This window comes from Akebia trifoliata, chromosome 8, assembly GCF_017979445.1.
Source record: "Akebia trifoliata isolate Shusen 1 chromosome 8, ASM1797944v1, whole genome shotgun sequence".
NCBI classification, from domain to species: domain Eukaryota; kingdom Viridiplantae; phylum Streptophyta; class Magnoliopsida; order Ranunculales; family Lardizabalaceae; genus Akebia; species Akebia trifoliata.
Window position 1 is genome coordinate 49,064,057 of NC_141382.1, and position 25,681 is coordinate 49,089,737.

The following is a 25,681-nucleotide window of genomic DNA, read 5'->3' on the forward strand; positions in this document are numbered from 1 at the left end:
TTCTAAAAAACAGAAGGAATTTACTTTTTTTTTTTTAAAGCTACTTTATTCCATAGTTTTTTGTAGATGCAGAAACTTGTATTACCTCGAGATCATCTCAACTATTTTTTATCTACAATCTTTAAGCTCTTAAATGTGCCTACAACACAACTTCTTTAATGTCCAAGTTAAATCAAATACACAAAATTCCATAGCAGCAGTAGGGGAAGAAGAGTGTACCTTTTGGATGTACTTGCTCATGTATTTATAGAGATGCAACGTTAGAATCCCCTTGGTTCTCACTTACCAATTCTATCATTTTCCAATTTAAGGGGTTGATTTGATTTGAATTGTATCTAATCAAGTTTACGTATTTATTCGTTCATTTCTTTTATGGATTCCCTTTTATATGGATTGTTTCCTAGTATACCGGATCTTGATTATATTTATCTCTCTAGATCCTTGCTTCTTAGGGATTTGGATCATCCCTCTCTCTTGCTAGTTGTCTTATCTTCTTCGACCATCCGAGCTTTGAGTTTGCTAATGAACTATCTCCGAATATTCCGAGACATTTAACCCAAACTTGGACTTATGTCTTAGTCTCGGAACTCGTGAGGTAAACATAATTACTTTATAGTTTCTACTTTGTCTACATAAACAGGGCGTAAACACAAATCCAAATGGGTTGAAATAATGGGTAGGAATCAATTATGAAAAAGTGGCTATTTGTGGACGTGTGATAATTGTGCTCAAATGATTTAAAAGTCACAGCTCACAAAACATTTTCATAATGATTGATAAACATCAAACATATGATTAAAAGGAAATGATCAATTTAGTGAAACACGTTCCTTACTACTATAGTAGGGAAAATTGTCAAAAAGAGTTAAATATTTTAATATTTATAAAAAATATATATTTTTTCAAATATTACAAAAAATAAATAAATTTTTTGGGTAGTCTATCGTTTTAGTAACTTGCTGGACTGTCCAACGTTTTAAAGCTTACAATATTGGATTCTCCAGTGTTTTAATACTTTGCCTTAACGCCCCAACAATTTAGCTTCCATTTAGAATAATGGACGGTCCAGCGAATTATTAAAACGCTGGATTGTCCAACCACTTAATTCATTTTTGGTCATTTAAAAAAAAAATTTAATATTAAAATATTTAACTCTTTCTTAGTAACTTTCCGAATATGATAAGATTTTAAGCCTTATTAAGGGATGTTTTGCTCAAATGGATAACCACATCAACAATCCAACACCACAACCCTATAAGTTTCCTTAAAAAAAAAAAATTCAGATAAAAAAGAAAGTTTCACAAAATATTATTTTGATTTTGACCCAAGGTTTCGAAAATGAACAGCTATCGAACTTTCACATAACTCCCAAACTTAAAATTGAAATTCAACGATGAAAATTATTATTATTATTTTTTTTTTTTCAAAATTTCATATAGTTTTGTCCTCTACAACTTTGAAGCATCAAGCATGTTTTTTGATGCCACAAGGTGAGTCAAAGGACCCTTAGTAAGGGTGAAATCTTTACTAATTGTGGAAGAAAATAGTTTTTAGAAAGTAGGGTGTGATACTCTATTACTTTTTAAAAGTAGCTTTTTTTAAATTGATTCAAACAAACTTTTTAACCTTCCAATGTAGAATAATTACCTTTTTATGGCCTCGTTTGGATAAACAATAAAAATTGTATAAAATACTTATAGGAAAAAATAGATTTGAGAGAAAAATAGCTTTTGATAAATAGAAATTAAGTAAAAAATAGTTTCCTTTTGATTTTAAAAAGTTAAAAATTTCACTTCTTAAAAGTAATTTTTCAAAATTAATCTAAAGAAATGTTTTAGTTTTTCATATTTTAAATGTTGAAAAAAGCTACTTTTTTTAAGAGCTTGTTTGGATACTCTCTAAAAAGTTTTTTTTTTTGCTTTTCAATGTTAATAAGTTAAAATATCTATTTGGATTGATTTTTAGATTTTTTTTTTTAGTAAATTTTTTATTTTCTAAAAAGCAGGAGAAACCTACCTTTTATTTTTATTTTCTTCAAAGCTACTTTATACCATTGTTACCGTGGATGCAACAACTAGCGCTACTTTGAGATCATCTCAACTGCTTTTTTATTTGTAACCTTTAAATTGTTAAGTGTGCCTATAACACAACCTCTTTGATGTTCAAGTCAGATTAAATACACAAAATTACAGAGTAACAACAGGGGGAAAAGAGTGTACCTTTTGGATGTACTTGCTCATGGATCTATCGAGATGAAACATTAGAATCCTCTTATTCTCCCTTACCAATTCTATCATTAACATGGTTTTTAAACTCGGTATCACGTCTCGTCTCGTTCAACTCCGATACCGAGTCATTTTGGACGAGTTTTTCGATACGTTTGAGACATCTCGTGAGATAACTCAAAAAATTGAACTGTGAGACGTAAAAGTCGGTCAAAAAATTACTTTGTGAGTTGGTCTCGTTCAGCTCTGATATCGAGTTAACTCGGGTGATATGTTTCGGTCTTGGACAAGTTTAAAAACCATGATCATTAATGTATCAAATCAAGTTTACGTCTTTATTTGTTCATTTTTGTAATGGATTCCCTTTTGTAGGGATTGTTTCCTATTATACCAGATCCTGATTAGATTTATATCTCTCTTGATCCCTGATTCTTAGGGATTGGATCATCCCTCTTTCTTGCTAGTTGTCTTATCTTCTCCGACCATCCGAGCTTTGAGTTTGCTAATGAACTATCTCATAATATTCCATGGAATTTAACCCAGTCTAGGGTTTATAAGTCTAGTCCTGAAACTTGAGAGGTTAACACAATTTATAGTTTCTACTTTGTACATAAAGAGGGCGTAAACACATATCCAAATGGGTTGAAGCAATGGGTAGGAATCAAACATGAAAAAGTGGCTATTTGTGGACCCCATTGTGTGTGATAATTGGCCCATTGATTTAGAAGTCACAACTCACGAAACATGACAGATAAAGACCAAACAGTTGATTAAAAGGAAACAATATCTTACAAAACATTTTTAGAATGATAAATAAAGACCAAAAGGAAACAATTAATTTAGTGAAACATTTTCCTAATTACTATAGTATGGAAAGTTACTAAAAAAGATTAAATATTTTAATATTTATAAAGAAAGAATATATTTTTTCAAAAATTCTAAAAAACAAATTAAGTCGTTGGAAGGTATAGCATTTTAGTAACTTACTAGACTGTCTGACGTTTTAATATGTTAAATACTCTATTGTATAAAAAACTTGCCTTCCAAATGCTTTAAACATTGGATTATCCAAGGTTTTAATAATTTGCTTTAACACCCCATTTGCCTCCATTTATAACATTGGACAGTCCAACGAGTTACTGAAATGCTGAATTGTCAGATGGCTTAATGCAATTTTGGTCATTTTTTAAAAATTAATTAAATTTTTTATAAATATTAAAATATTAAATATATTTTTTAATAATTTTTCTAATATTAAGATTTTAAATGTTATTAAACGGCATTTTGCTCAAATGGATAACCACATCAACAATCCAACACCACAACACTCTAAGTTTTATCAAAAAATTGAGATAGAAAAAGAGTTTCAAAAAATATTATTTTGACCTTGATCCAAGGTTTTGAAAATGGACTACTATCGAACTTCCATATAACTCCCAAACTTAAAATTGAAATTCAATGGTGAATTTTTTTATTTTTTATTTTTGTCGTCAAAGTTCATATAATTATGTTGACAACAACCCTGAAGCATCAATCATGTTTTTTGAATGCCACAAGGTGAGTCCAAACTCCAAGGACCCTTAGTAAGGGTGAAATCTTTATTAACTTAGTAAGGCTAGTGAAACTCATAAATTACGTTATTGACGACGTATTGATATCCGCTCAAGTGTCCATAAGCCTAAAAACCTATCCGAGTGCGGCCCATCAATTCTCGTAAAATTTTCGCTATATTTAGGCGCGTAAGTGGTAAGTCGTAACTCGTAAATAGTCTAAATTTGTACTTTGTAGGCGAAGAAAGGAAGAAAGAAAGAAAAACCCTAGAGTTCTACAGTCATGGCGGGTACAGGGTTTCATCCTTATCATCAACAATGGACGCCACCACCACCACCTGCCCCTCCTTCGATCCTCGTTGAAAATCCTAACCGTGCCACCACAGATGAGGTAATTTTCTCTCAATTGATGTTGTTCGATGTTCCTTTCCTTTGTGCCCTAAATAAGCTCATCAATGAACCTTATTTTTTTTTTCCTTCTTTAAAATTCAAGGTTCGAACGATCTTTATATCTGGTCTTCCTGAAGATGTGAAGGAGAGAGAGCTACAAAACCTGCTAAGATGGTTGCCAGGTTACGAGGCTTCACAGGTGAACTTCAAAGGAGAGCAACCAATGGGTTTCGCTTTGTTCTCAACTGCTCAACTTGCAATGGCTGCCAAAGATGCACTTCAGGTGAGCCACCTTCGTCTATTTCTCTTGATTTTGTTGTTTTTTTTTTGGGATGAATTTCTTGATTTATGGGATTTTCTTAGGATCTGATTTTCGATGCGGAGTCAAAGTCCGTGCTCCACACAGAGTTGGCAAAGAAGAACCTTTTTGTTAAAAGAGGTGAGTTTTTTCATTTACTTATTATTATTATTATTATTTTTTTTTTTGACATTTTTGATAAACTGAAGTTTTCTTGTAGCAAGAAATTATGGAAAATCACATTATATAAGGAACCTCCCTAAAAAAAACAGCAAAGGCGCATGCCTTGATCGATTATAAGGCATAGATGTTGAAGAAGTATAAGAGAAAAGGCGCCTGTGGCCGACCTTCTGAATGCTATTTTGATAGTTTTATGAGCCTAATTTCTGCTAAAAGTAATTATTGATATACTTTAGATCCACCTTTTTAGAGGACAAGAGGGATGGACTCAATTTTATTCACAAGTATCCTTTACAAAGAAATGTTTGATCTCATGCCAAAGGCCGTTGGAAAACTCCATTACACACATAAAAGAGAGCAAAGATAGGTCAAAGGAAGATAACCACTTTGCATCATGAAGCTATATGTTGTCCGCATCTTTCATTCCAATTATGACCTCATGAATAGAATGCTCAAAATTGTCGATTATCTGCGAGTTCATTTCTTTTGAAACACCCCAATTCACAGCAAATGGGGTAAGACTCCAAAAGAACATTTCTCCCTCCCCGTCGTCAAAAAAACGAAAAGAAAATTTTCTCTCTGTCCCAAAGCCAACATCTTCCATCCTTTATGTAGAGCTGAACGAGAATTGGGGTGGACCTCGTGTGGATTGAATAATGCAAGAAAATATTATCGAATTGTCCAAGTGATTTTGCAATGGAACAAGAGGTGATTTGCAGACTCAATTGGATTTACTAAGAAAATAAAATTCCACTGAGGTGATACTACCACTAGTCATAATCATATCAAAGGTAAGTATCCTTCCCGAACATGTAGATCAAATAAAGAAGCTACTTTTGGCGGACCTTAGGTCCCCATACTAGAAAACTAGGAAATTCTGAGTGGTCTGAGATCAATGTATGGCAAAATTAACTAATAGAAAATGTTCCATCCCTATTAATACTCCAAATCCTACTGTCTTCATCCTTAGAATGGATTGCGATGGATGAGACTAGTTTAACGAGTCGAGAAAGGGCCCCAACCTCCCAATCATTAATTCTTTTTTTAAAGTCGAAATCCTATGACGACCCTTCAATAGATCGAATCATAAACTCGTCATTTGGTTGACTCATTATTGACGACATAAAGTATAGTGATGAAAATTGCACTTTGGGAGACAAGGAGTCACACCATCTATCCTCTCAAAAACTAACTCTTGTACACTTCCCCATGCTAAATACGACTCTATTGTGGAAACTAGATAGGGAAAATTACTAAAAGAGGGTTAAATATTTCAATATTTACAATATATATATCCAAAAATTATCAAAAACAAATTAAGTCGCTAGACTGTCCAGTGTTTTATTAACTCTGGACCATCCAGCATTTTAATGTGTTAAAATTTATTGAATTGCCAAAAATTCCCTTGGAATAGTTAAAACGCTGCACTGTCCAGCGTTTTAATAGCTTGCTTTAAGGGGTTAATTATAAAAGCATCCCATGAATTAATAAATGCAACCCACACCATAGCCGATTTTTGTGTGTGTTATATGGCTTAAAAGTTTCAGAATGAGCTGGTTTTCGGTAAGGGTGATCTCTATGACGAGGAGATCATCCTCACCAAAAATCAGCCCATCACGAAACTTCTGACCCCATCAAAACAAGTTCAATAACCGTAAATCGTCCATTTTTTTGTGAACCAGTTTTGATGGGTTTAGAAGTTTCGGAATGGGCTGATTTTTGGTGGGATGATCTCCTCATCATAGAGATCATCCTTACCAAAAATAGCTCATTCCGAAACTTTTAACCCATATAAGACAAAAAAATCCGGCTATTGTGTGAGTTGCCTTTATTAATTTGTGGGTTCTTTTATAATTACATTTAAAACGCTGGACAGTCCAGTGATTTACTAAAGCGCTAGACTGTCCAACGACTTAATTCGTTTTTGGTAATTTTTGAAAAAATAGATTTCTTTTTGTAAATATTAAAATATTTAACTCTCTTTTAGTATTTTTCCCAATTAGATATTCTCACCTAAACACCACATCCAAGTGGGCTTCTACCTGACCACTTTGTCATATTCGATTCCTTTCGCTAAAATCTCCGAAGGGCTAGATCAAGCAGGTTCCCTATTTGCTTGGTCCTAATTAACCTGTTGACAGCCCAAACTAGGAGGTTCAAGTGATTTATTGTTTCTAGTTTTTACATGATTACTATGAAATTTAAACCTTTCTGCTTCTGATTGTTGAAGTTTCAGCTACTGGATTGCTTTCTTACTAATCTATATGTTTATCTGTTGGGAATGCACTTGACGTTATGATGTTTTTATTTGATTCATAGGTGTTGTAGCTGACCCAAGTTCATTCGATCAAAGTAAGCGCTTGCGAACTGGTGACTATACACACACAGGTTATCCAAGTCCATCTCCTTTCCACCCCCCACCTGCACCTGTTTGGGGACCCCAGGGGTATGCATTTATGTGGAAGCTTGAGCAAAGTTTTGATTTGCAAACATGTATTCACAATTCTTGATTTGGGTCAGGAGAGTGCAAAGATTAATTCAAACTTCACTGTTTTCTGATTCAAGCACATTTTGTCTAGTTAACCATTTTTAATTGGAATGACTTAGGTATATGGCTCCAGCTCCTCCACCATATGACCCATATGCAGGTTACCAAGTTCCTCCAGTACCAATGCCTTCACCTGCTCCTTTACCAGCACCTAGTGGTTATGCACCCGTTCAGGTAACGACGATGGTCTACTTTTCTTTACATATCAATTTGATACTTTATGCATGTTTGACTGTGCAACATCTCATTCTCTCAACCTACGCTCCTTAGTTTTCTGCTTTGTTGTTCTTGCTTAATCATTACCTCTACTATATGCATTTTATTATTATTATTATTATTTATTTATTTATTTGGTGGGTGGAGTGGGTAATGTGTACTTGATACGGATGACCTCAAAGTTGCATTGCAAGATGTCAACCAACTGAGCTGTGTCTAATCCCCCATAAGATGCATTTTTATTTTTTAAATAACAGTTTATTCATAAATTGTGACAGAAGTGATTCTTTTGTTTGGTGAACCACGAGTTCTTTTAGTGGCTACATTATGGTTGATCGTTTTATCTTTCACACCTGTTTTCTCTTCATTCTTAAACAAATATATTGAGTTCTATATCTGTATGTTGCTAGAACTATGTGGTTTCTATGAAAAGAAGTATCAATTACACTATTTGTAACATTTATTTGATAAATTCAAATTTTTTTTCTGAGGTGGGGGGTAATGCGTACTTGACCTGCATGACCTCAAAGTTGCATTGCAAGATGCCTACCAACTAAGCTATGGCTCTAATCCCCTATGATATACTTTTTGTTATTATTATAGCAATTTACTTGTAAATTGTGGGTGAAGTAATTCTATTGTTTGCTGAACCGTGAGATCTTTTAGTGGGTGCAATATGCTTGATTGTTTTATCTTTCGCATTTGTTTTCTCATCATTCTTAAACAAATATATCGAGTTGTATATGTGTATGTTACTGGAACTATGTGGTTTCTATGACATGAAGTACTGATAACACAATTTGTAACATTTATTTGATAAATTCATTGGGTGGGATAAGCAATTGTCTTTTTTAAGCTCTACAGGGATTTCAATGTTGATAGACGTCATTTCTTTGTGTATATCTATATATATATATATATTTGATAATTAACATGATTTCTTTGTATTGCTTGCTTTTGACTTTTTTCCCCCCATATTTATTGACCAATTAACTGCAAATCATGTATATTTTGGACTATTCAGATATGATTGTCTTATATTAAGAAATTTCTGTGGTTAATTTTTGTAAAGGCTTTTCCATTCCCAACTTTGTTGAGTCTCCTAACATTTTTAAAGCATTTCCTTTGACAAAAATAGCTTTCTCACTTTGCATGAAGTAAAGAGAAGTCTAATCATTTCAATTAAAAACCGAAGACCATTTTTTCAGGTATTTTGTTCAATAAAATGTTGGGGTGGATGCAGCAAAAATGGGAGTGGGAAAAAGCATCACCCTTTGTCTAAAGAACTGTGCAATCGAGTCTTAACTTAATAGTTAATTTTGAGGGGTTTAGTATCATTACTTTGGGGAAACTCTTACAATTATTTTAATTCTCATTGTGTTAAACTATGTTCCACATTATCGCATGGTTAAATTGTCTCAGAAATTGTGGAATTCACCCTTCTATATTTAGAGATTGCCATTGCCTTCTTGGAAATATTTATAGTTTAGGACTGTAAGGGTGTCTGTACTTTTTCTTTCTTCTCTTTGCAATAAGTAGATCTATTTGATCTCCTCTCTTTCTATAGCTTCTAATAAAATTGTTTACTAATAAAAAAAACTAAGAAGTATTTATATTTCTTTTTGTTCTAGTTCTGTTAATGTATGTTTCACATTTTCGCAGTGTATTTGGTATTGATGGATGAATTTCTGACTCAGCAAAGCTATACTTGTTGATCTGTATTCTTTTCCTGCAGAATATGAAAGATAATCCTCCTTGCAACACCCTCTTTATCGGCAATCTTGGGGAGAACACAATCGAGGAAGAACTGAGGGGCCTTTTCAGTATGTATGAATCTTACTTTGAAACTATCCATTTTCCATGTGTGATACAACTTCCATTTCCATTAAGAGTCGTTCATTTCATTCAAAAAACTAAATTGACCTAGGTCTCTCTCTTGTTTTGTCCCTCCCATTTTTCTTGTATATTAATTTCATTTTCTACCCTTTGGTTATACAGACAACCTGGTTATAAGCAAATGAAGGTCTTGAGACAGGAAAGGAACACTGTTTGCTTCATTGAATTTGATGTAAGTAGCATAAATGTAATTTATTCTCATAGATGATCAGGTTACGTTACTTCATTGATGAAATTAACCTTAAGCATTTGTTTTGGTGTTATAGACATGCTTCTGATGTGGTCCATCTCTTACATATCTGATATTTTATGCACTTGTGATCTGTTGGGCCATTTATGTAGGAAGTGAGCAGTGCCATGAATGTCCATCAGAGTCTGCAAGGAGCTGTTGTTCCTAGCTCTGGACGTGGTGGGGTGCGAATACAATATCCTTTGATTATCTAAAATCTGGTTTTGAAATACAAGATTCCTCTTTTTAGCCATTTTAGTTTTTTTAATTTTTGTTAAAGTGCGCTTGCATTTGCTAGTTTTATTTTCGGAGTGCTCTATGTTTTTCTTGACCTATGATAACGTACTCGAAAAACCCGTTTGGGAGACGTAAGGATGCTAGCAACACTGTTGTGGGGGCCACTGAAGCCAATGGAGCTCCTCCACTGCCAACATACCAGTAGCTTGAAGGGATGGCCTCTGTTCTTTATGCTCGTGAGAAATTGTGAAAATAGGAAAACAGGACCATTACTACTACATGATAGGATGCATCATGCCATCGTTGCATGCATCCACTTCATCAAGTCATCATCATCAACATCTATGTGTGTGAATGAATGCACATGATGATATCATGAACTACCATTGGGGCCATGTTCCATGAGTAATGATTATATATCAATGACATGCATCTGTTGGCATCATGAATGAATATTGGAGAGACTTTTTGTTTAAATTTATTAGGAAGCAATGGTGCATGGGTTTGTAGGTGTGTGGGATTTTATGTAGTTATTCTACCTTGTTGGTGTCTCGAATCACCATTAAGGATAATACTTTGGATCGATCTGTCCATCATATTAGTGGTTCATTGTCTTCTTGCTCTCTTTGCATGAAATATACCCAGTAAAGGCTTTATTCGCTAAGGGACACGGATCTGTCCAATAACCATGGATTTGATATTTGAAACAAGTCTTTTCGGATCGTTTACTCCTATACAAATGAATTGCAGGTTGTGAAACACCTTTCTAGGGAATCCGACTTCGTGGAGACACATCTCTGGTATTCTGATTTCAGAATTTGGGATAGGAGTGCATCAGTTCAAAGACATCTCACCATTTTCACCTTTTCTTGTGTGATCTGATTTCATTTCATGCCATGTGAAGGTGTTCCTCTCTATTCTCATGTCATGTCATGACATAGTTTTTAAGTAACAAAACCTAGAACTTCATATCATTATTCCATAATCCTCATCACCCATGGCAATCATCATCATCATGTTTAACCACATCCCATCAACCAAACATTTCTCCATTTACCCTTCAGGCTATATTCAACATTTACACAATAAGCTGAAGGATGTCAGAAAATGTATGCTGCTTTTCTTATGCAGGATTCGTCTTGCGGAAAGATGATGATTCTGAGCTGTGCAATTTTTTTTGAAGATTGGGTTCCTGTGGACAGCGACATTTGCCACATTATACTATATTCCAGCCTGAGGTAATTTAAATCTAATCAGGTCCATGTTTCTTTCATTATTTGAAACAATTTCTGACGGGCATTCAGCCATACAAAGGTGGGATTTAACACTGTCGTTTCCCTTTGTTTTTTACTCTAAAAAAATGTTTATTATGATATTATTATTAGTAATTAAGCCAAACTTTTACACCGTTGACAAAGTGTGTTTGTTCTTGATCATTTGGTATAAGTAGTGAAATGGTTTTCCTGGTTTGGCTCCCCTTTGGTAGGTAAATGCTCTCTCTCTCTCTTATCTATTGAGTTGGTTAATGTATCTGACTATTAGGAGAGTAATTTAAACTTAAGACTGACATCTTACCAATGGTCGTTGATGCTGCAAGCAGCTCACCTTGTGGCATCCAAGAAATGATCCGATGCCACAGCATTATATATGACGAAACTTTACTTTTCAAAAAAAGATTATATATGACGAAACTATATGTACTTCAAAAAAAAAATTCTTCTTTTTTTTTTTTTTTTTTGGTGCTGTTGAAATTGTAATTTTAAATTTGGGAGTAACCGGGCCAATGAAATTGTTTTTGAATTTTTAGTTTTAGTTGTTTGGATATGTGTTTTTCATCTAGATGGATGCCAATATGGTAAATCCATTTGGGCCATGGTTTTTAAACTCGTCCGAGACCGAGACGTATCGCCCGAGTTAACTCGGTATCAGAGCTGAACGAGACCAACTCACAAAGTGATTTTTTTGACCGAGTTTTACAAATCATGTACAAATTTTCGAGTTATCTCGTGAGACGTCTCAAACGTATCGGAAAACTCGTCCGAGATGACTCGGTATCGGAGCTGAACGAGACGAGACGCGATACCGAGTTTAAAAACCATGATTTGGGCTCAACGACCATACTAAGGAAAATGTTCTTTAAATTTCCACTCTGTACTGTAGGTTTTGACTGGTACTGTCTTCCCTTTCCACTCATTTCTATCACGATCCCTGCTGCTTAAGTAATGGCATTGTTTAAGGTTCTTGGGTGGATAAATTCTCTAGTAATAGAAAGACATGATAAATGTATCTTAAAAAAAAAAAAAAAAAAAAAAAGAAGGAAAAAACCAAATGTGAAACTTCAAACACTTATAGCTTGAGTGCAAGCTCAGAAAAATTCTCGTAGGAATTTTTATCCTAAAAGATATTTTCTTGAAAGGAAATATCTTTCAATGATATATTTGTTTAATATACGTTTCCTCACATTACTCATTAGACATTACCACTAAAACAAAATCTATAAAAAAATTCTGTCTTGTTTAAAAATATATATTTACCTCGTACACTTGGGGATGTCAATGTGTGCCCATTTACCAGGTATGAAATTGAAAATCTCGATACAAGTCCCTTTTTTTATTGGAATCAATTAGAGCTGGATCTAATATGGATCTGAAACTGATTTATTTTTTTACATGATTTATGGTTTTCCTATATTTTATGATTAACTTATATATAGTCTTCAATTTTTCATATAAACTAAGTATTGGTGCTTAAAACGGGCTATCTCTTCAGAGTTTATTACTTATAAACCAGATGAATTTTAATTTTTGAAAAAAAGTTTTTAGTGGAATAAATTATAATTAAGTTGATACTTAATAGATAATACGTATTTTTAGGGAAAAAAAATTATAATGATTTTGAAATTGTTTTTTTTTTTTTTTTAATTCTCGTGATTGTTTTGGAATCTGACTTAAGAACCAGAACTGAAAGAATATATATGATTCTAATTCTCAGAAACTGAAATGGATACGACCCCTTTGTACACTTCATTAAAAGAAAAAAGTGGAGGAAAAAAAAATTGGGCCTTTCGTTCAGGAAGGAGTCGGGTGTATTGGTTTGGCCCCACCCCACCCCACGGCCCAAGTGGTAAGTTTCAAAGTTGGAATCACAAGTAGTGGTGAATGGAAGAAGACTTGTATCATGGTGTCAAGAGTTATCAACTAACAAAGCTAGAATCTTTTGAAAAGTTATGAGATGTGGAACCCCCGTGAGCTTTACCAACTTATTTAATATCTTATTACTGATGATGATTTTGTTATTGATATTGAAATAATCTAATTTTATATGGATTATTATTACTTACTACTAATGAAAGGTCAATTTGTTATGTATTAATCATTCGCCCCTTGGACCATTGAGGGGGTAAATTTGGTGGCCCCACTATCAACTTTGTTGCCCTACCAAACAAACTCCCATTAAAAGCGTTAGAATCTGGATCCGGGTCAGGGAATGGGAAGAAGGGCCATATTCTAAATTTAACCCAGATGAATGGTCCAAGTGCCTAGACTGAAATAGTAGTTTCTGTTCGCTTTTGTAAAGTGACTTAGCCTAATAGTGAAATAGCACTATCTCCCAGCTTAAACAAGTTGGATAAAAAGCACCGAAACCTTCATCATTGATGTCGAAAATAATACCCATTCTTATAGATTCTTTTACCACTAAAAACACCTGTTAATTTACTGGTTCGGATCAAGATTTTAGGACCTGTAAGGATCCAATTCAATTAAATTATATAATGGATCCAATTTGATGTAACTGTATTAATCGGATCCAGACCGAATCCAATCTTGTCATGAGGAACAGAGACGCGGGTTATCTTTTTAGAGATTTTAAAGATTCCCCGTGCCCTACCAACCCGACAAAAGAATTGGAAAAAAAAAGGAGAGTCAAGACAAGTCAAGTTTCCAAGTCTGTTTGAAGTCATCGGTCTAGTACAAGTCTTGCTAAATTAACACGTTAAACGCGCTCACAACTAATTTCTTTTTGACCCCGGATTCTGTACTCCAAGGTGTTAACTAGCTATTCGACTCCACTTTTTTTTTTTTTTTTTCCATCTTGGTAATTTTCTCTCAGATTCTTTCTCCATAACCTATAATCTCTTTCTCCAACTCTGTTCCAACCAATCCAATAAAAATTAACTATATTAGTGATTTGTGGCCATTGTATCATAATCATTTTTCTTCATGGACTTTATAGATAAAAATTACAAAGCCCATCATAAACAATCTCAAATCCAAAGTATCTAAATCATCAGTAAAGATCATTTTTGGACTGTAATCTACCATGGGTAGGCCAAAGCCCAAACAGTTCTTGCCTCAGTGGGCCCAACTTTCGAGTAGTACGTGTAGCAAAAATAAGCCAGGGCTATGGTAGGTACTTTACTCCCTGGAGTACAGGAGCAAGAACAAGAAAGTTAAAAAAGACGTTATATTGTTGTAGATAGCGAAAGGTGGTTGGCCTCTGTCCAGGAATTTTCAAAATCTCTATAAAACCCCACTCTCCATTTCAAATTTCCATCGAACCCTTTCTGTTTCTTTTGGTTGATCTCTTGGATTCAAACAAAATGAAAGAAGACAGACTTGTCTCTCAGAATCATTTCAAGAGGTAAGTTTCCTCACACCAATCCACCTAAAAACTCTGCACTGCCACTGCACCTGATTTAATTACTCTGCACTTCTGTTGTAGGTTGTTTGAGAATCTGAGAAAATGAATACTATTCCCAAATTGCCCTCATTCTTCTTCTTCTTTTCCTTTTTTGTTTTGCTCTACGTGGTATCTGGTTTCAGTTCAGATAAAGAAGCTCTACTGTCACTCTTTAACAACTTAACCTTACCTCACTCAGTCAAATCGAGTTGGAACTCGTCCGATTCCACCCCGTGTCACTGGGTTGGAATCCACTGCGACGAAAAACACAGAGTAATTTCTGTGAACATGTCCAATTATGGGATTTCCGGTCAACTAGGGTTGGATATCGGGCAGTTAAGATCACTCACTACAATCGATCTTAGCTATAACAGTCTTTCGGGTTCGATTCCTCCAGAGTTGGCAAATTGTAGTCGGCTCAAGTTCTTGGATCTCTCCACAAACAGTTTCACCGGAGAAATTCCCGATTTCTTGTTTCACATTCCAACTTTGGAATTTATTTACCTCTCTACGAATAATCTCACTGGTTCGATCCCATCCAGTATAGGAAACGCGACCCAAATTAAATCTCTGTGGTTATCTTACAATCAGTTATCAGGAACAATTCCTACTTCTATAGGAAATTGCACTGAATTGGAACAACTTTCTTTGAATGATAATAAATTGGTTGATGTTTTGCCCGAGAATTTGAATAATCTCGAGCTCCTCGCCGTCTTGGATGTCAGTTCGAATAGTTTACATGGAAGAATCCCTTTGGGTTTAGGGAGTTTCAAGAATCTGTATTGGTTAGATTTGTCGGAAAATCATTTTATTGGGGAAATTCCGCCAAGCTTGGGAAATTGCAGTGGTTTAACAACCTTTACGGCCGTAAACAATAGGTTAACGGGTCAGATTCCATCTTCCCTTGGCTCACTAAGTGAGCTTTCGCTTCTTTACCTGAACGAAAATCTTTTGTCCGGGAAAATTCCACCCAAGATTGGAAACTGTAGGTCCTTGACAAGTTTACTTCTTAACGATAATCAGCTCGAAGGGAGAATTCCTAGCGAATTGGGGATGTTGCGAATACTAGAGAGTCTTCATTTGTATAACAACTACTTATCCGGAGAAATTCCATTAGGAATTTGGACGATTCCTACCCTTGTGAGTCTTCGTGTTTATAACAATAGTCTCTCGGGGGAACTACCTTCCGAGATCACTGAGCTTCATCATTTAGAAAATGTTTATTTGTTCAACAATCGGTTTTTTGGAGTCATTCCACCATCCTTGGGACTTAACAGTAGTTTAAAGAAGTTGGATTTCACTAACAATAATTTTTCTGGTGAAATTCCATCAAATCTCTGCTTCGGGAAAGGACTGCAGCTTCTCAATTTGGGTCTAAATCAGTTTCAAGGTAACATACCTTCTGGTGTCGGAAGCTGTTCGACTCTCGAAAGGTTGATTCTTAAACAAAACAATCTCACTGGCTTCCTTCCTGAATTCACAAAGAACCCTAACCTGTTATTCATCGACGTCAGTGGAAACAACATAAATGGCATGATTCCATCTACTTTGGGGAACTGTACTAATCTATCTTCAATTAACTTGTCTTCGAACAAGTTGACAGGAATTATACCCAAAGAACTAGGAAATCTAGTTGAATTGGAGAAATTGGATTTATCCCATAACCATTTACAAGGTTCGTTGCCTCGACAAATCTCAAAGTGTAACAAACTATATTCATTGGATGTTGGGTTCAACTCGTTAAATGGTTCGATTCCTTTGTGTCTAAGGAGCTTAACAAAATTAACCACATTGATACTTAGAGAAAATCAGTTCAATGGAGGAATTCCTGATTTCTTGGCGAACCTTGAAAATCTTTTGGAGCTACAACTTGGGGGTAATTCACTCGGAGGTTATATCCCACCATCTCTTGGTGCATTGCAGAACCTAGAATATGGTTTGAATCTCAGTGGTAACGGACTAACAGGCAAAATACCCTCAGAGTTGGGGAAGTTGAGTATGCTACTAAGGTTGGACATATCTTGTAACAATCTAACGGGAAGTTTAGCACCAATTGATGAACTTCATTCGTTAGTCGAGGTGAATGTTTCGTATAATCTTTTCAATGGTCCAATAACGACGGCAATGCTGAAGTTTCTAAACTCCTCTCCGTCTTCATTCTTGCATAATCCCGGTCTTTGTGTTCCGAGGAGGCTTGGGGAAGGCTTAAGCTTAGGCGGGAACATTAATTTGAGTCCTTGTGATCATCGATCAAGTGATCGAAAACGCCTTAGTAGAGTAAAGATTGTGATGATAGCTCTTGGGTCATCACTTATTTTTGTTCTACTTTTGCTTGTTTTGGGCTGCAAATTTCTGAGGTGCAGTAGACCTGAAAAAGATGTAGAAAACTTCGGTTACGAAGGTTCGCCTTCCCTTCTGAATGAAATATTGGAGGCCACAGAGAATCTAAATGAAAGATTTGTTATAGGAAAAGGGGCACATGGAATTGTTTACAAGGCATTCTTGGGTTCCGATGAACTTTATGCGGTGAAGAAGTTAGCTCTTACAGGCCAGAAACATGCGGTTGCAAGCATGAGAAGAGAAATCCAGACTGTTGGGCAGATCAGGCATCGGAATCTAGTGAGATTGAAAGAATTTTGGTTTCAAGAGGACTATGGGTTGATCTTATATAATTATATGAAGAATGGTAGCCTTCATGATGTTCTTCATGACGTCGATCGAGCGTCGGTTCTGAAGTGGGATGTGAGGTATAAGATAGCATTGGGAACAGCCCAAGGACTAGCCTATCTTCACCATGACTGCAATCCTGCTATTGTGCACAGAGATATCAAGCCGAAGAACATACTCTTGGATGCAGATATGGAGCCCCATATATCTGATTTTGGCATTGCGAAGCTTATGGATAAGTACTCGGCTTCAACCAACTCCGTCTCGGTCATGGGCACTATTGGATATATTGCGCCAGGTATGCACATTACTGCTATCATCAATTTTCTATAGTTGTTTTTCGTGCTACTTTATTTTAGCTTCCCACTCATCAAAACAAAAGCGCTTTTGAGAGCTAAAATTTTGTACAGTAGGCTTCCAATTCCCATTACAAGCCAAAAGCCAAAGCGGGCCAGAAGCCGAAACTACCCTCACCCACTTTGGCTTTTGGCTTTTGAGGGAAGAAGATGTAAATGTCCCAATTGCTTTCACTTATTTGCTAAAAAGCCACTCCTCTTCACTCTTCATACATCTCTCTAAGGGATATTATGATCAATCAAATACAATCTACTGTAAAAAAAAGAAACATTTCATTGATGGAATTATTTTAATATTTCATCGTCATCATCACCATTGATAGAGATAAGATGGGGATGATAGAGAAGAGTTGTATGCATCATATTAACGTGCATGAGATGAAGTACATCATTGCCATGGTGCATCTCATCACATATCCTGAAGATTCAGATTTGCATTGATCATTAGTTAGTTTAGATTAGATTGTTTGATTGATTATGTTTCCATATTAGTGAATCTTTACATCTATATGAATAATGGACCCCACTCAGCTACAGTTTGTGGGTATAAAAATTGAGACAAAGTAGTGAGATCCACACAACCCCACTTTATTGGCTTTCCCCCCCCCCCCCCTCCTTCAACTTTATTGTCTTTCCTTTCCTCTCCCCCTTTTTCAATAATAAGGGATGAGCAAACTCTAGTTTCTATATAAATCCGAAGGGTAACGTAGTAATCATCCTAGAATTAAACATTAATTTCAACAATAATCATCATTGAAGCCTTATTCCCAAGATTTGGGCCCGGCTAGAAGAATCATGTTCTTCCATTCAATTATGCCCAATGTCCATTTTCTCGTATTCTCATTGAAAGAGTTCACAATTGATTCTGGTCTGTGACAGAGACTGCATTTGCAACGAAGAACAATGTGGAATTAGATGTGTACAGCTATGGAGTAGTTTTGCTCGAACTGATAACCCGAAAGAAGGCCTTAGATTCTACATTTCCAGACGACATGGACATAGTGAAGTGGGTGTGCTCTACCTTGAGCAGCTCTGAAGCCATTGATGATGTTATTGATCAAAGTCTTATGGAGGAATTGATGGATTCAGAAGTCATTGAAGACGTGATCAAAGTTCTCTTTGTGGCCCTGCAATGTACCGTAAAGGAGCCAAGAGAGAGACCAAAGATGAGAGATGTAGTGAAGCTGCTAACAGATGTCAAGGCCCCAGTTAGGATCGAACATAAATAGTGCTTGTAATCCATAGATTAGCATAACTCAATTAATGTACTAAATAAAGGAGGGATTATGTAAATACCACGAAGTTCTTAAAAGTTATTTGTGAAGTACCATGACACAATGTCATAAAATCCTTACTTTTTTAATTTTTGTTAGCACTAAAATATGGAATAAATATATTGGGAAAATGCTGAACTGACTTGGTTCAACACTTTGCTCAACATTGCATTGACGTGGTAGTGTGCAGATAACCATATCAATGGTCCCGTTCAGCAACAAACATTTTGGCAAAACATGGGTTAGAGGTTTGGAATGAGCTGATTTTTAGTGAGGATGATCTCTACGGTGAGGAGATCATTCTCACCAAAAATCAGCCCATTCCAAAACTTATAACCCATGTTTACAAGTTGAAAAATCGTGGACCGTCCATTTTTTTAAAAACCATTTTTGATGAGGTTCGAAGTGTTTGAATGGACTGATTTTTGGTGATGATGATCTCCTCATTGTAGAGATCATCCTCTTCAAAAATCAGCCCATTCCAAAACCTCTAACCCATGTCTTGAAAATGTTTGCCAAACAAAACATATGGGAAATGTTCAGCAACAAACATTTGGCAAAACATTTTTCAAGACATGGGTTAGAGGTTTTGAAATGGGCTGATTTTTGGTGAGGATGATCTCTACGGTGATGAGATCATCATCACCAAAAATCTGCCCATTCCAAAACTTCTAGCTCCATGTTTACAAGTTGAAAAATCGTTGACCGTCCATTTTTTGTAAACCATTTTTGATGGGTTAGAAGTTTTGGAATGGGCTGATTTTTGGTGATGATGATCTCCTCATCGTAGAGATCATCCTCACAAAAAATCAGCCCATTCCAAAACCTTTAACTCATATTTGAAAAATGTTTTGCCAAAAAGTTTGCCATTGAACGCTACCCTATATATATATATAGGGTAGCGGTCAATGGCAAACTTTTTGGCAAAACATTTTTCAAAACATGAGTTAGAAGTTTTGGGATGGGCTGATTTTTGGTGAGGGTGATCATCATCACCAAAAATCAGTCCATTCCAAAACTTCTAACCCCATCAAAAACAGTTTATAAAAAATGACGGTTCATGATTTTTCAACTTGTAAACATAGGTTAGAAGTTTTGGAATGGGCTGATTTTTGTGAGGATGATCTCCTTACCGTAGAGATCATCCTCACCAAAAATCAGTCCATTTCAAAACCTCTAACCCATATTTTTGAAAAATGTTTTGCCAAAAAGTTGGCCCTTGAACGCCACCCATATATATATGGGGACGGTTCAGCAGCCCTAAAGTTTGCCAAGTTTGGTGTCAAACATTTTTCAAAATATGAGTTAGACGCTTTGGAATGAGCTGATTTTTTGTGAGGATGATCTCTGTGATGTGGAGATCATCCTCACCAAAAATCAGCATATTCCAAAACTTCTAACCCCATCAAAAGTGATTTATAAAAATTGGACGGTCCACGATTCTTCAACTTGTAAATTAGGGTTAGAAGTTTCAAAATGAGCTGATTTTTTGTGAGGATGATCTCTTCACCGTAGAGATCATCCTCACAAAAAATTAGCCTATTCCAAAACTTCTAACCCCATCAAAAGTGATTTACAAAAAATGTTTGGCACAAAACTTGGCAAACTTTAGGGCTACCGAACCGCTCCCTATATATATATATATATATGTATATATTTTGTAAAGGATGCTAACATATGTGAAAATGAATACTAGATCTAATGATATATGTGACGAAAAAAACCTAATAATTAAGAAACACGAGATTTACATGGTTCAGGAATGAGATATGAGAGTTTTCAATAGAGTCGGTGATAATCTCACTCCCCCCTTTGACATACGCCCCCATCATAGAACCGTATATCATTTTCCTCGGGATACACAAGAAAATATTTATGATTCTAGGCAAATGATCTATGGTTGTGTGGTGGGGGCGTTAAAAAATTGTTATTCTTTTCAATATATTGAGAATGATTGTAACCCTAATTTACATAACTGTTAATTTTCAATTGGAAACCAACTTTCCTAAAATCCAAAATACCAACAGTTGAGTATTTAACGAACGGAAACTAACCAACCCATGACCGCTAGGTTGGATATTTGATGAATAGTACTCACCAAAACTTTAATTCAACACATCTTTCCCAATATATATATATATGGGTCGGGTTCTTACGACCCTATTACGACTCACATTGCGACACACCGTTTTGTCTTATATGGGCAAAAATGTTTGGAATGGGCAGATTTTTTGTGAGGATGATCTCTACGGTGAGGAGATCATCCTTGCCAAAAATCAGTTCATTATGAAACTTCTAGACCGTCCAATTTTTGTTGAAATTATAGACCGTCCAATTTTTGTAAATCAATTTTGATGGGGTTAGAAGTTTTGGAATGGGATGATTTTTTGCCAGGATGATCCCCTCATCATAGAGATCATCCTCACAAAAATCAGTCCATTCCAAACATTTTTCCCCATATAAGACATAACGGTGTGTCGCAATGTCAGTCGTAATAGGGTCGTAATAACGCTGTTATATATATATATATATATATATATATATATATAATAATAATAATAATAATAATAATGTATCGCATTCTATGCCACAATTGTGACATGTTAATCTAAGTTAGGTCATTGATAGATTAGACTGTCTTTGTCTTTTTAAGATTGATTACATAGGATTCATTTTAACCTATTATTTATATTGTACTAGAGATAGGATCTAAGGCCATTTATCTTGGACCCAACTTGGTATGCCCAGGAAACATCCACAGTAAAAGTTTGTCGGTCACTCACAAATAAACGTGAAAGATCTCCATGGCCTTACCAAGTAAGGCCATGTAGGATAATTTTTATTTTGTACTCATATAGCTAAGTTTTGGTTGATATATTTTAATGCAACTTTAAGGTTGTTGGAAGTCGATGGTGTAGGCACCAAAATTTTGATGAGGTCTTTATAAATTTTTTAAGTAAAAATTCATGAAGTTATAAATGGGCCTCACATCCAAATTGAATCCATTAACTGGGAATGCGCTTCCTACGAGTCTAGGTTTTGAGTTTTCGTAAATAAATCTCATGATTCAGTAAATTCAAGTGATCCGTATTAAGTATTAGGCCCATACACCCAATAAACGGGTTAACTCATGATTAAATTCAAAGTCCATTAAACTGGGTTGGATCAATAATCAAATACCAATTAAACTGATTATGTAAAATTCGATTAAATAGGAGGGTATATTTGGAAATACCATTTTACCCTAAGTCTATAAATATCAAAATCTATCTCATTGAGGGGGAAGAGGGGATTACTTTCTCTCAGAAGACAGAAGTTCTCTCTTTAAAGAAGAAGAAGCTCTCAAGTCTTTATCGAGAGACAAAGCAAGGTTCTTTAAGAGAAATTTGGATTTTGATTTAAGAGAAGATCAATCTCAAAAGTCACTCTTTAGAAGTTGACAAATCCTTTTCAACCAATAAAGCGCGAAGCCCGAAAGGAATAAAATTTACACAAAACTTTACATAAGATCAAGTTCAAAAATCTTTTTTTAGAAGTCAAAAAATCTTTCTTAATTGATATAACGCAAAGTCCAGAGAGAAAAAAATATACACAAACTTATATAAAAGATTAAGTTCAAAAGTCATTCTTCAGAAGTCAAGAAATCCTTCTTAACCAATAAAGCGCGAAATTTGGAAAGAAGAAAAATCTACAAAAGCCTTTACAAAAGATTTAACACAAACAAAATTATCGTCAAAACAACATTCTCAGTCGATCATGTGCAAAACCCGAAGAGAATAAAGCTATACACGTGTCACTACTATTTTTGTACTTGACTAATAATCAAAGGAAAACGCTGAGATCTGTATCTCCTTTTTATCAAAATCAATATAAAATTATTTGCGATCTCATTTCATAAATCTCGAAATAGATTTGTAAAATTTATTGTCAACAGATAGGCCATGAAATTCCTTTCTCATTTCTCAGGAAATTGAAAAACTAAAACTATGATTTATGAAAATCATGAAGTACACATTTGCAAGATTGTTTGTGATGAAGAACGCTTGTAGATTCCGTCTCTTAAAGAAAGAGATTGGAAACCTAAAAGAGGAGAAGCTCTCTATTTCAACATACTTCCAACGCATGTAGAAGTTATGAATGAAGTTGACTTTGGATATAACGAATAACAAAATTTCAAAATCGAAGCTAAGTTGATGTTTAATCGATGGCCTGCAATTAAGAACATAGAATATGTTATCCTTCCAAAATGTTATCTTCAAAATCATCTTTCTTAATATTTTAAATAAAAAAAACCTTTTATGATATATTAAATGATAAAATATGATATAAATTAAAATATTCATTTGAATTTTTTAAAATAGTTTTTAAAATAATTAGGAAAATATTAATCATGCATAAATTCCAATTTTTATAATCCCTCAAGAAAATTAGGTAAAAAAAATTGAAGATTCAAATTAGAGTTGCAAACAGGGTAAGTTGGAGGCTAGACCCAGGCTCAACTCAAGTGACAGAAACCTCAACTCGAGCATTGAGCTTGAGCTCATTAATCCAACTCAATCCAAGCTTAATCTTCTAAAGTCTAGTCGAGTTCGAGTTAGCCCGAATTAAGTAGTTGTGGATGAGTTGTGCAGATTGGACTCATTAAACAAACCTAATTTTATATATTAAATTAGAAATATTTGAGAACACTTAAAAAGTATGAAATTGATACAAAAATATTCATATATTATTAACCTTAGGTTCAGTATGAGCTGGGTTGCTCAAAACCTCAATTAGAGATCAGGTTGGGTTGAATTATTTTAATCCTCCACTCATGTTTTACATAACTTTGCCCAGGTTCACCCATTAATAGGGTTGAGAAACTAGGCCAACCCGCCCAAGTTGCAACCCTAATACTATTATTGAGTCATGATTTTTTTACACCCCCTTTGACATACACACACACACACATACAATACACTTACCCTCGGGATATAAAACTTTACATCCTCATAAATGTGTGTCATGTGTATCCCGAGGAAATAATTTATGATTTTAGCACATGCCACGTCATAGAGTGTATGCTTAGAGTGTATGGAGGCGTTGTCGTGTGGAGGGGTCAAAAATCATTATTCTATGATTATTATTTCGAATCCATGTTGATCCCACGGAAATAACCCACGTGCTTAAAAGATATTCTAGCTATACAAAAGAAAATTGACTATCTCAGACTTTTGATGGGCAGGTAAGTAAGTTGGTTTAACGGGTCAATTGGGAAGAAAAATGGAAATCGTGTTTGACTTTGACCCAAAAATCTACGCTCTTTTTGTCAACGGAAATGTCAAGGAAACTACTGATGAACTCAATTCCATCTTAGAAATGATTTGTTAAAGCAAATTGTTGATGCGGTCCTATTTTCTATGTGAAACTATAAATTTAACCAAAATTTGCCACGTGGTCACTCATTTGATCTTCCCTATCAAAATGGATTATTCTCAATGATGATTTTTATCAATGCAGCAAAGATCCAATAATAAATAGAAATCATCAATTTTATTGATTGGGATCAATATCAATTTTCTAGAGATGTTTTAAAAAAAAAAGAATATCTAGGAATATTCTTCCATCTCAACCATTTATTTAAAGGAGAATCTCAAATGTAGTTCAAGATGAATGAATGGGAGAGAAAATATAGATTCCTAGTGATCACCATAATCACAAAATTTGCTAAATTTTACAAACAAACTAATGACAAAATGATTCAAAAAAAAAAAAAAAAAACATACACAGTCTATACTCAGATGACATGGCAAATGCACAGAATCGTAAGAGTCTGTAGGTTGTGTGTTTGATACACACTATGAGCTATATTTCCTCGAGGCCATCCCCGCAAGGGCTCTTCCTCGCTTACCTGTGTGTGTGTGTGTGTGTTATGAGAATGTTGCATGTGCTTGGGGGAGGGACCTATATGCCTTGGCACTGACCTAATTCATCTAGATATCCTGTTATTATTTTAAAAAAAATGTACAATAAATCATAGGTTTTTCCTTATGTATCTCGATGAAAAAAATCTATGGTTCTATACATTTACCACGTCAACCGAGTACAAATCAAATAAGATTTTTTCAGTCAGATTATCACGACTCTTTATAAAAGTAGGTATGAGTTGATTGGACAAATATGATAAACATTTTGTCTTTCAACTTTAGAATTTTATCTTTTTCAACTTTTCAAATTCTTTGATAAGATAACATTTTTAGGGAGGTTGAAGATGACAAGATATTGGGGAAAAAAAAAGAAAAAAACATCATTTATATTTTATATAATCTCGAAGAAAAACTTTAATGTTCATATGTATTTTTTTTTAAAGTTATCTTATAATTAATAGAATTAAATTCTGTGAAATAATTGCCAAATTGAAATTTGGTTACCACTGGTTTGAAACGTGGCACATGAAGGAAAATATGAGGTGTCATTCTTTTTTTGATTGTTTTAGTGGTCACACATACTAACACCTTGCACGTGTTCAGTAGTTAAACATAACCACTTTTTATATGGAGGACATATAAAGATTCGAAGGTTTGATCTGGGGAGTAAACCCAATCACCCTTACCATCTCAGCTAACCCTTGATGGTAAATGTGAGGGGGCTAGAAAGAAAAAAATTTGATGCACTTGACACATAATAAAGTAGTCAGCCCCAAACCACAAAAAATGAAAATGGAATTATTCCTTTTTATTGTTCTAATTGTAACAATGGGTCAAGGCTTGATTTAGAACACCGACCAAATTGGAATTCAAATATTATTGATTGCACAATGTTTTGGGTGCACCAAGACATGATCTTTATGCCCATTTCTTTGGTCAACCTAAATAACAAAAATCAATTTGATTGGTGATTTGCAACACTTTAGATTCAAGTACTAGAATGCATATATCCAAGACACATACTTATGA

At 34.8% G+C, this 25,681-nt stretch overlaps 1 protein-coding gene and 1 pseudogene across 2 annotated transcripts; both read left to right on the forward strand.

The window, feature by feature from the left end:
- The first annotated feature begins 3,968 nt into the window (after positions 1-3,968).
- Positions 3,969-10,385, forward strand: LOC147397451 (RNA-binding (RRM/RBD/RNP motifs) family protein). The gene is made up of 9 exons (XM_086449137.1): positions 3,969-4,166; positions 4,269-4,448; positions 4,529-4,604; positions 6,963-7,089; positions 7,251-7,365; positions 9,143-9,234; positions 9,406-9,475; positions 9,646-9,728; positions 9,875-10,385. Exons 1-9 carry the CDS (start codon positions 4,059-4,061, stop codon positions 9,972-9,974), a joined length of 951 nt encoding a protein of 316 aa, XP_086305263.1. The 5' UTR covers positions 3,969-4,058; the 3' UTR covers positions 9,975-10,385.
- Positions 10,386-10,584: 199 nt separating this feature from the next.
- LOC147397452 (uncharacterized) lies at positions 10,585-18,827 on the forward strand (annotated as a pseudogene). Its single transcript, XR_015180242.1, has 4 exons — positions 10,585-11,007; positions 12,761-16,007; positions 16,074-17,414; positions 18,352-18,827. The product of XR_015180242.1 is annotated as an uncharacterized LOC147397452 (transcript).
- Positions 18,828-25,681: the final 6,854 nt, after the last annotated feature.

What these genes read in the sequence shown, in the direction of transcription:
- LOC147397451 (XM_086449137.1), top strand. Translation starts at nt 4,059, where the DNA reads ATGGCGGGTACAGGGTTTCATCCTTATCATCAACAATGGACGCCACCA. An exon ending in CCTGTTTGGGGACCCCAGGG is followed by an intron (nt 7,090 to 7,250) that starts GTATGCATTTAT and finishes GGAATGACTTAG; the next exon opens with GTATATGGCTCCAGCTCCTC. An exon ending in GTGGTTATGCACCCGTTCAG is followed by an intron (nt 7,366 to 9,142) that starts GTAACGACGATG and finishes CTTTTCCTGCAG; the next exon opens with AATATGAAAGATAATCCTCC.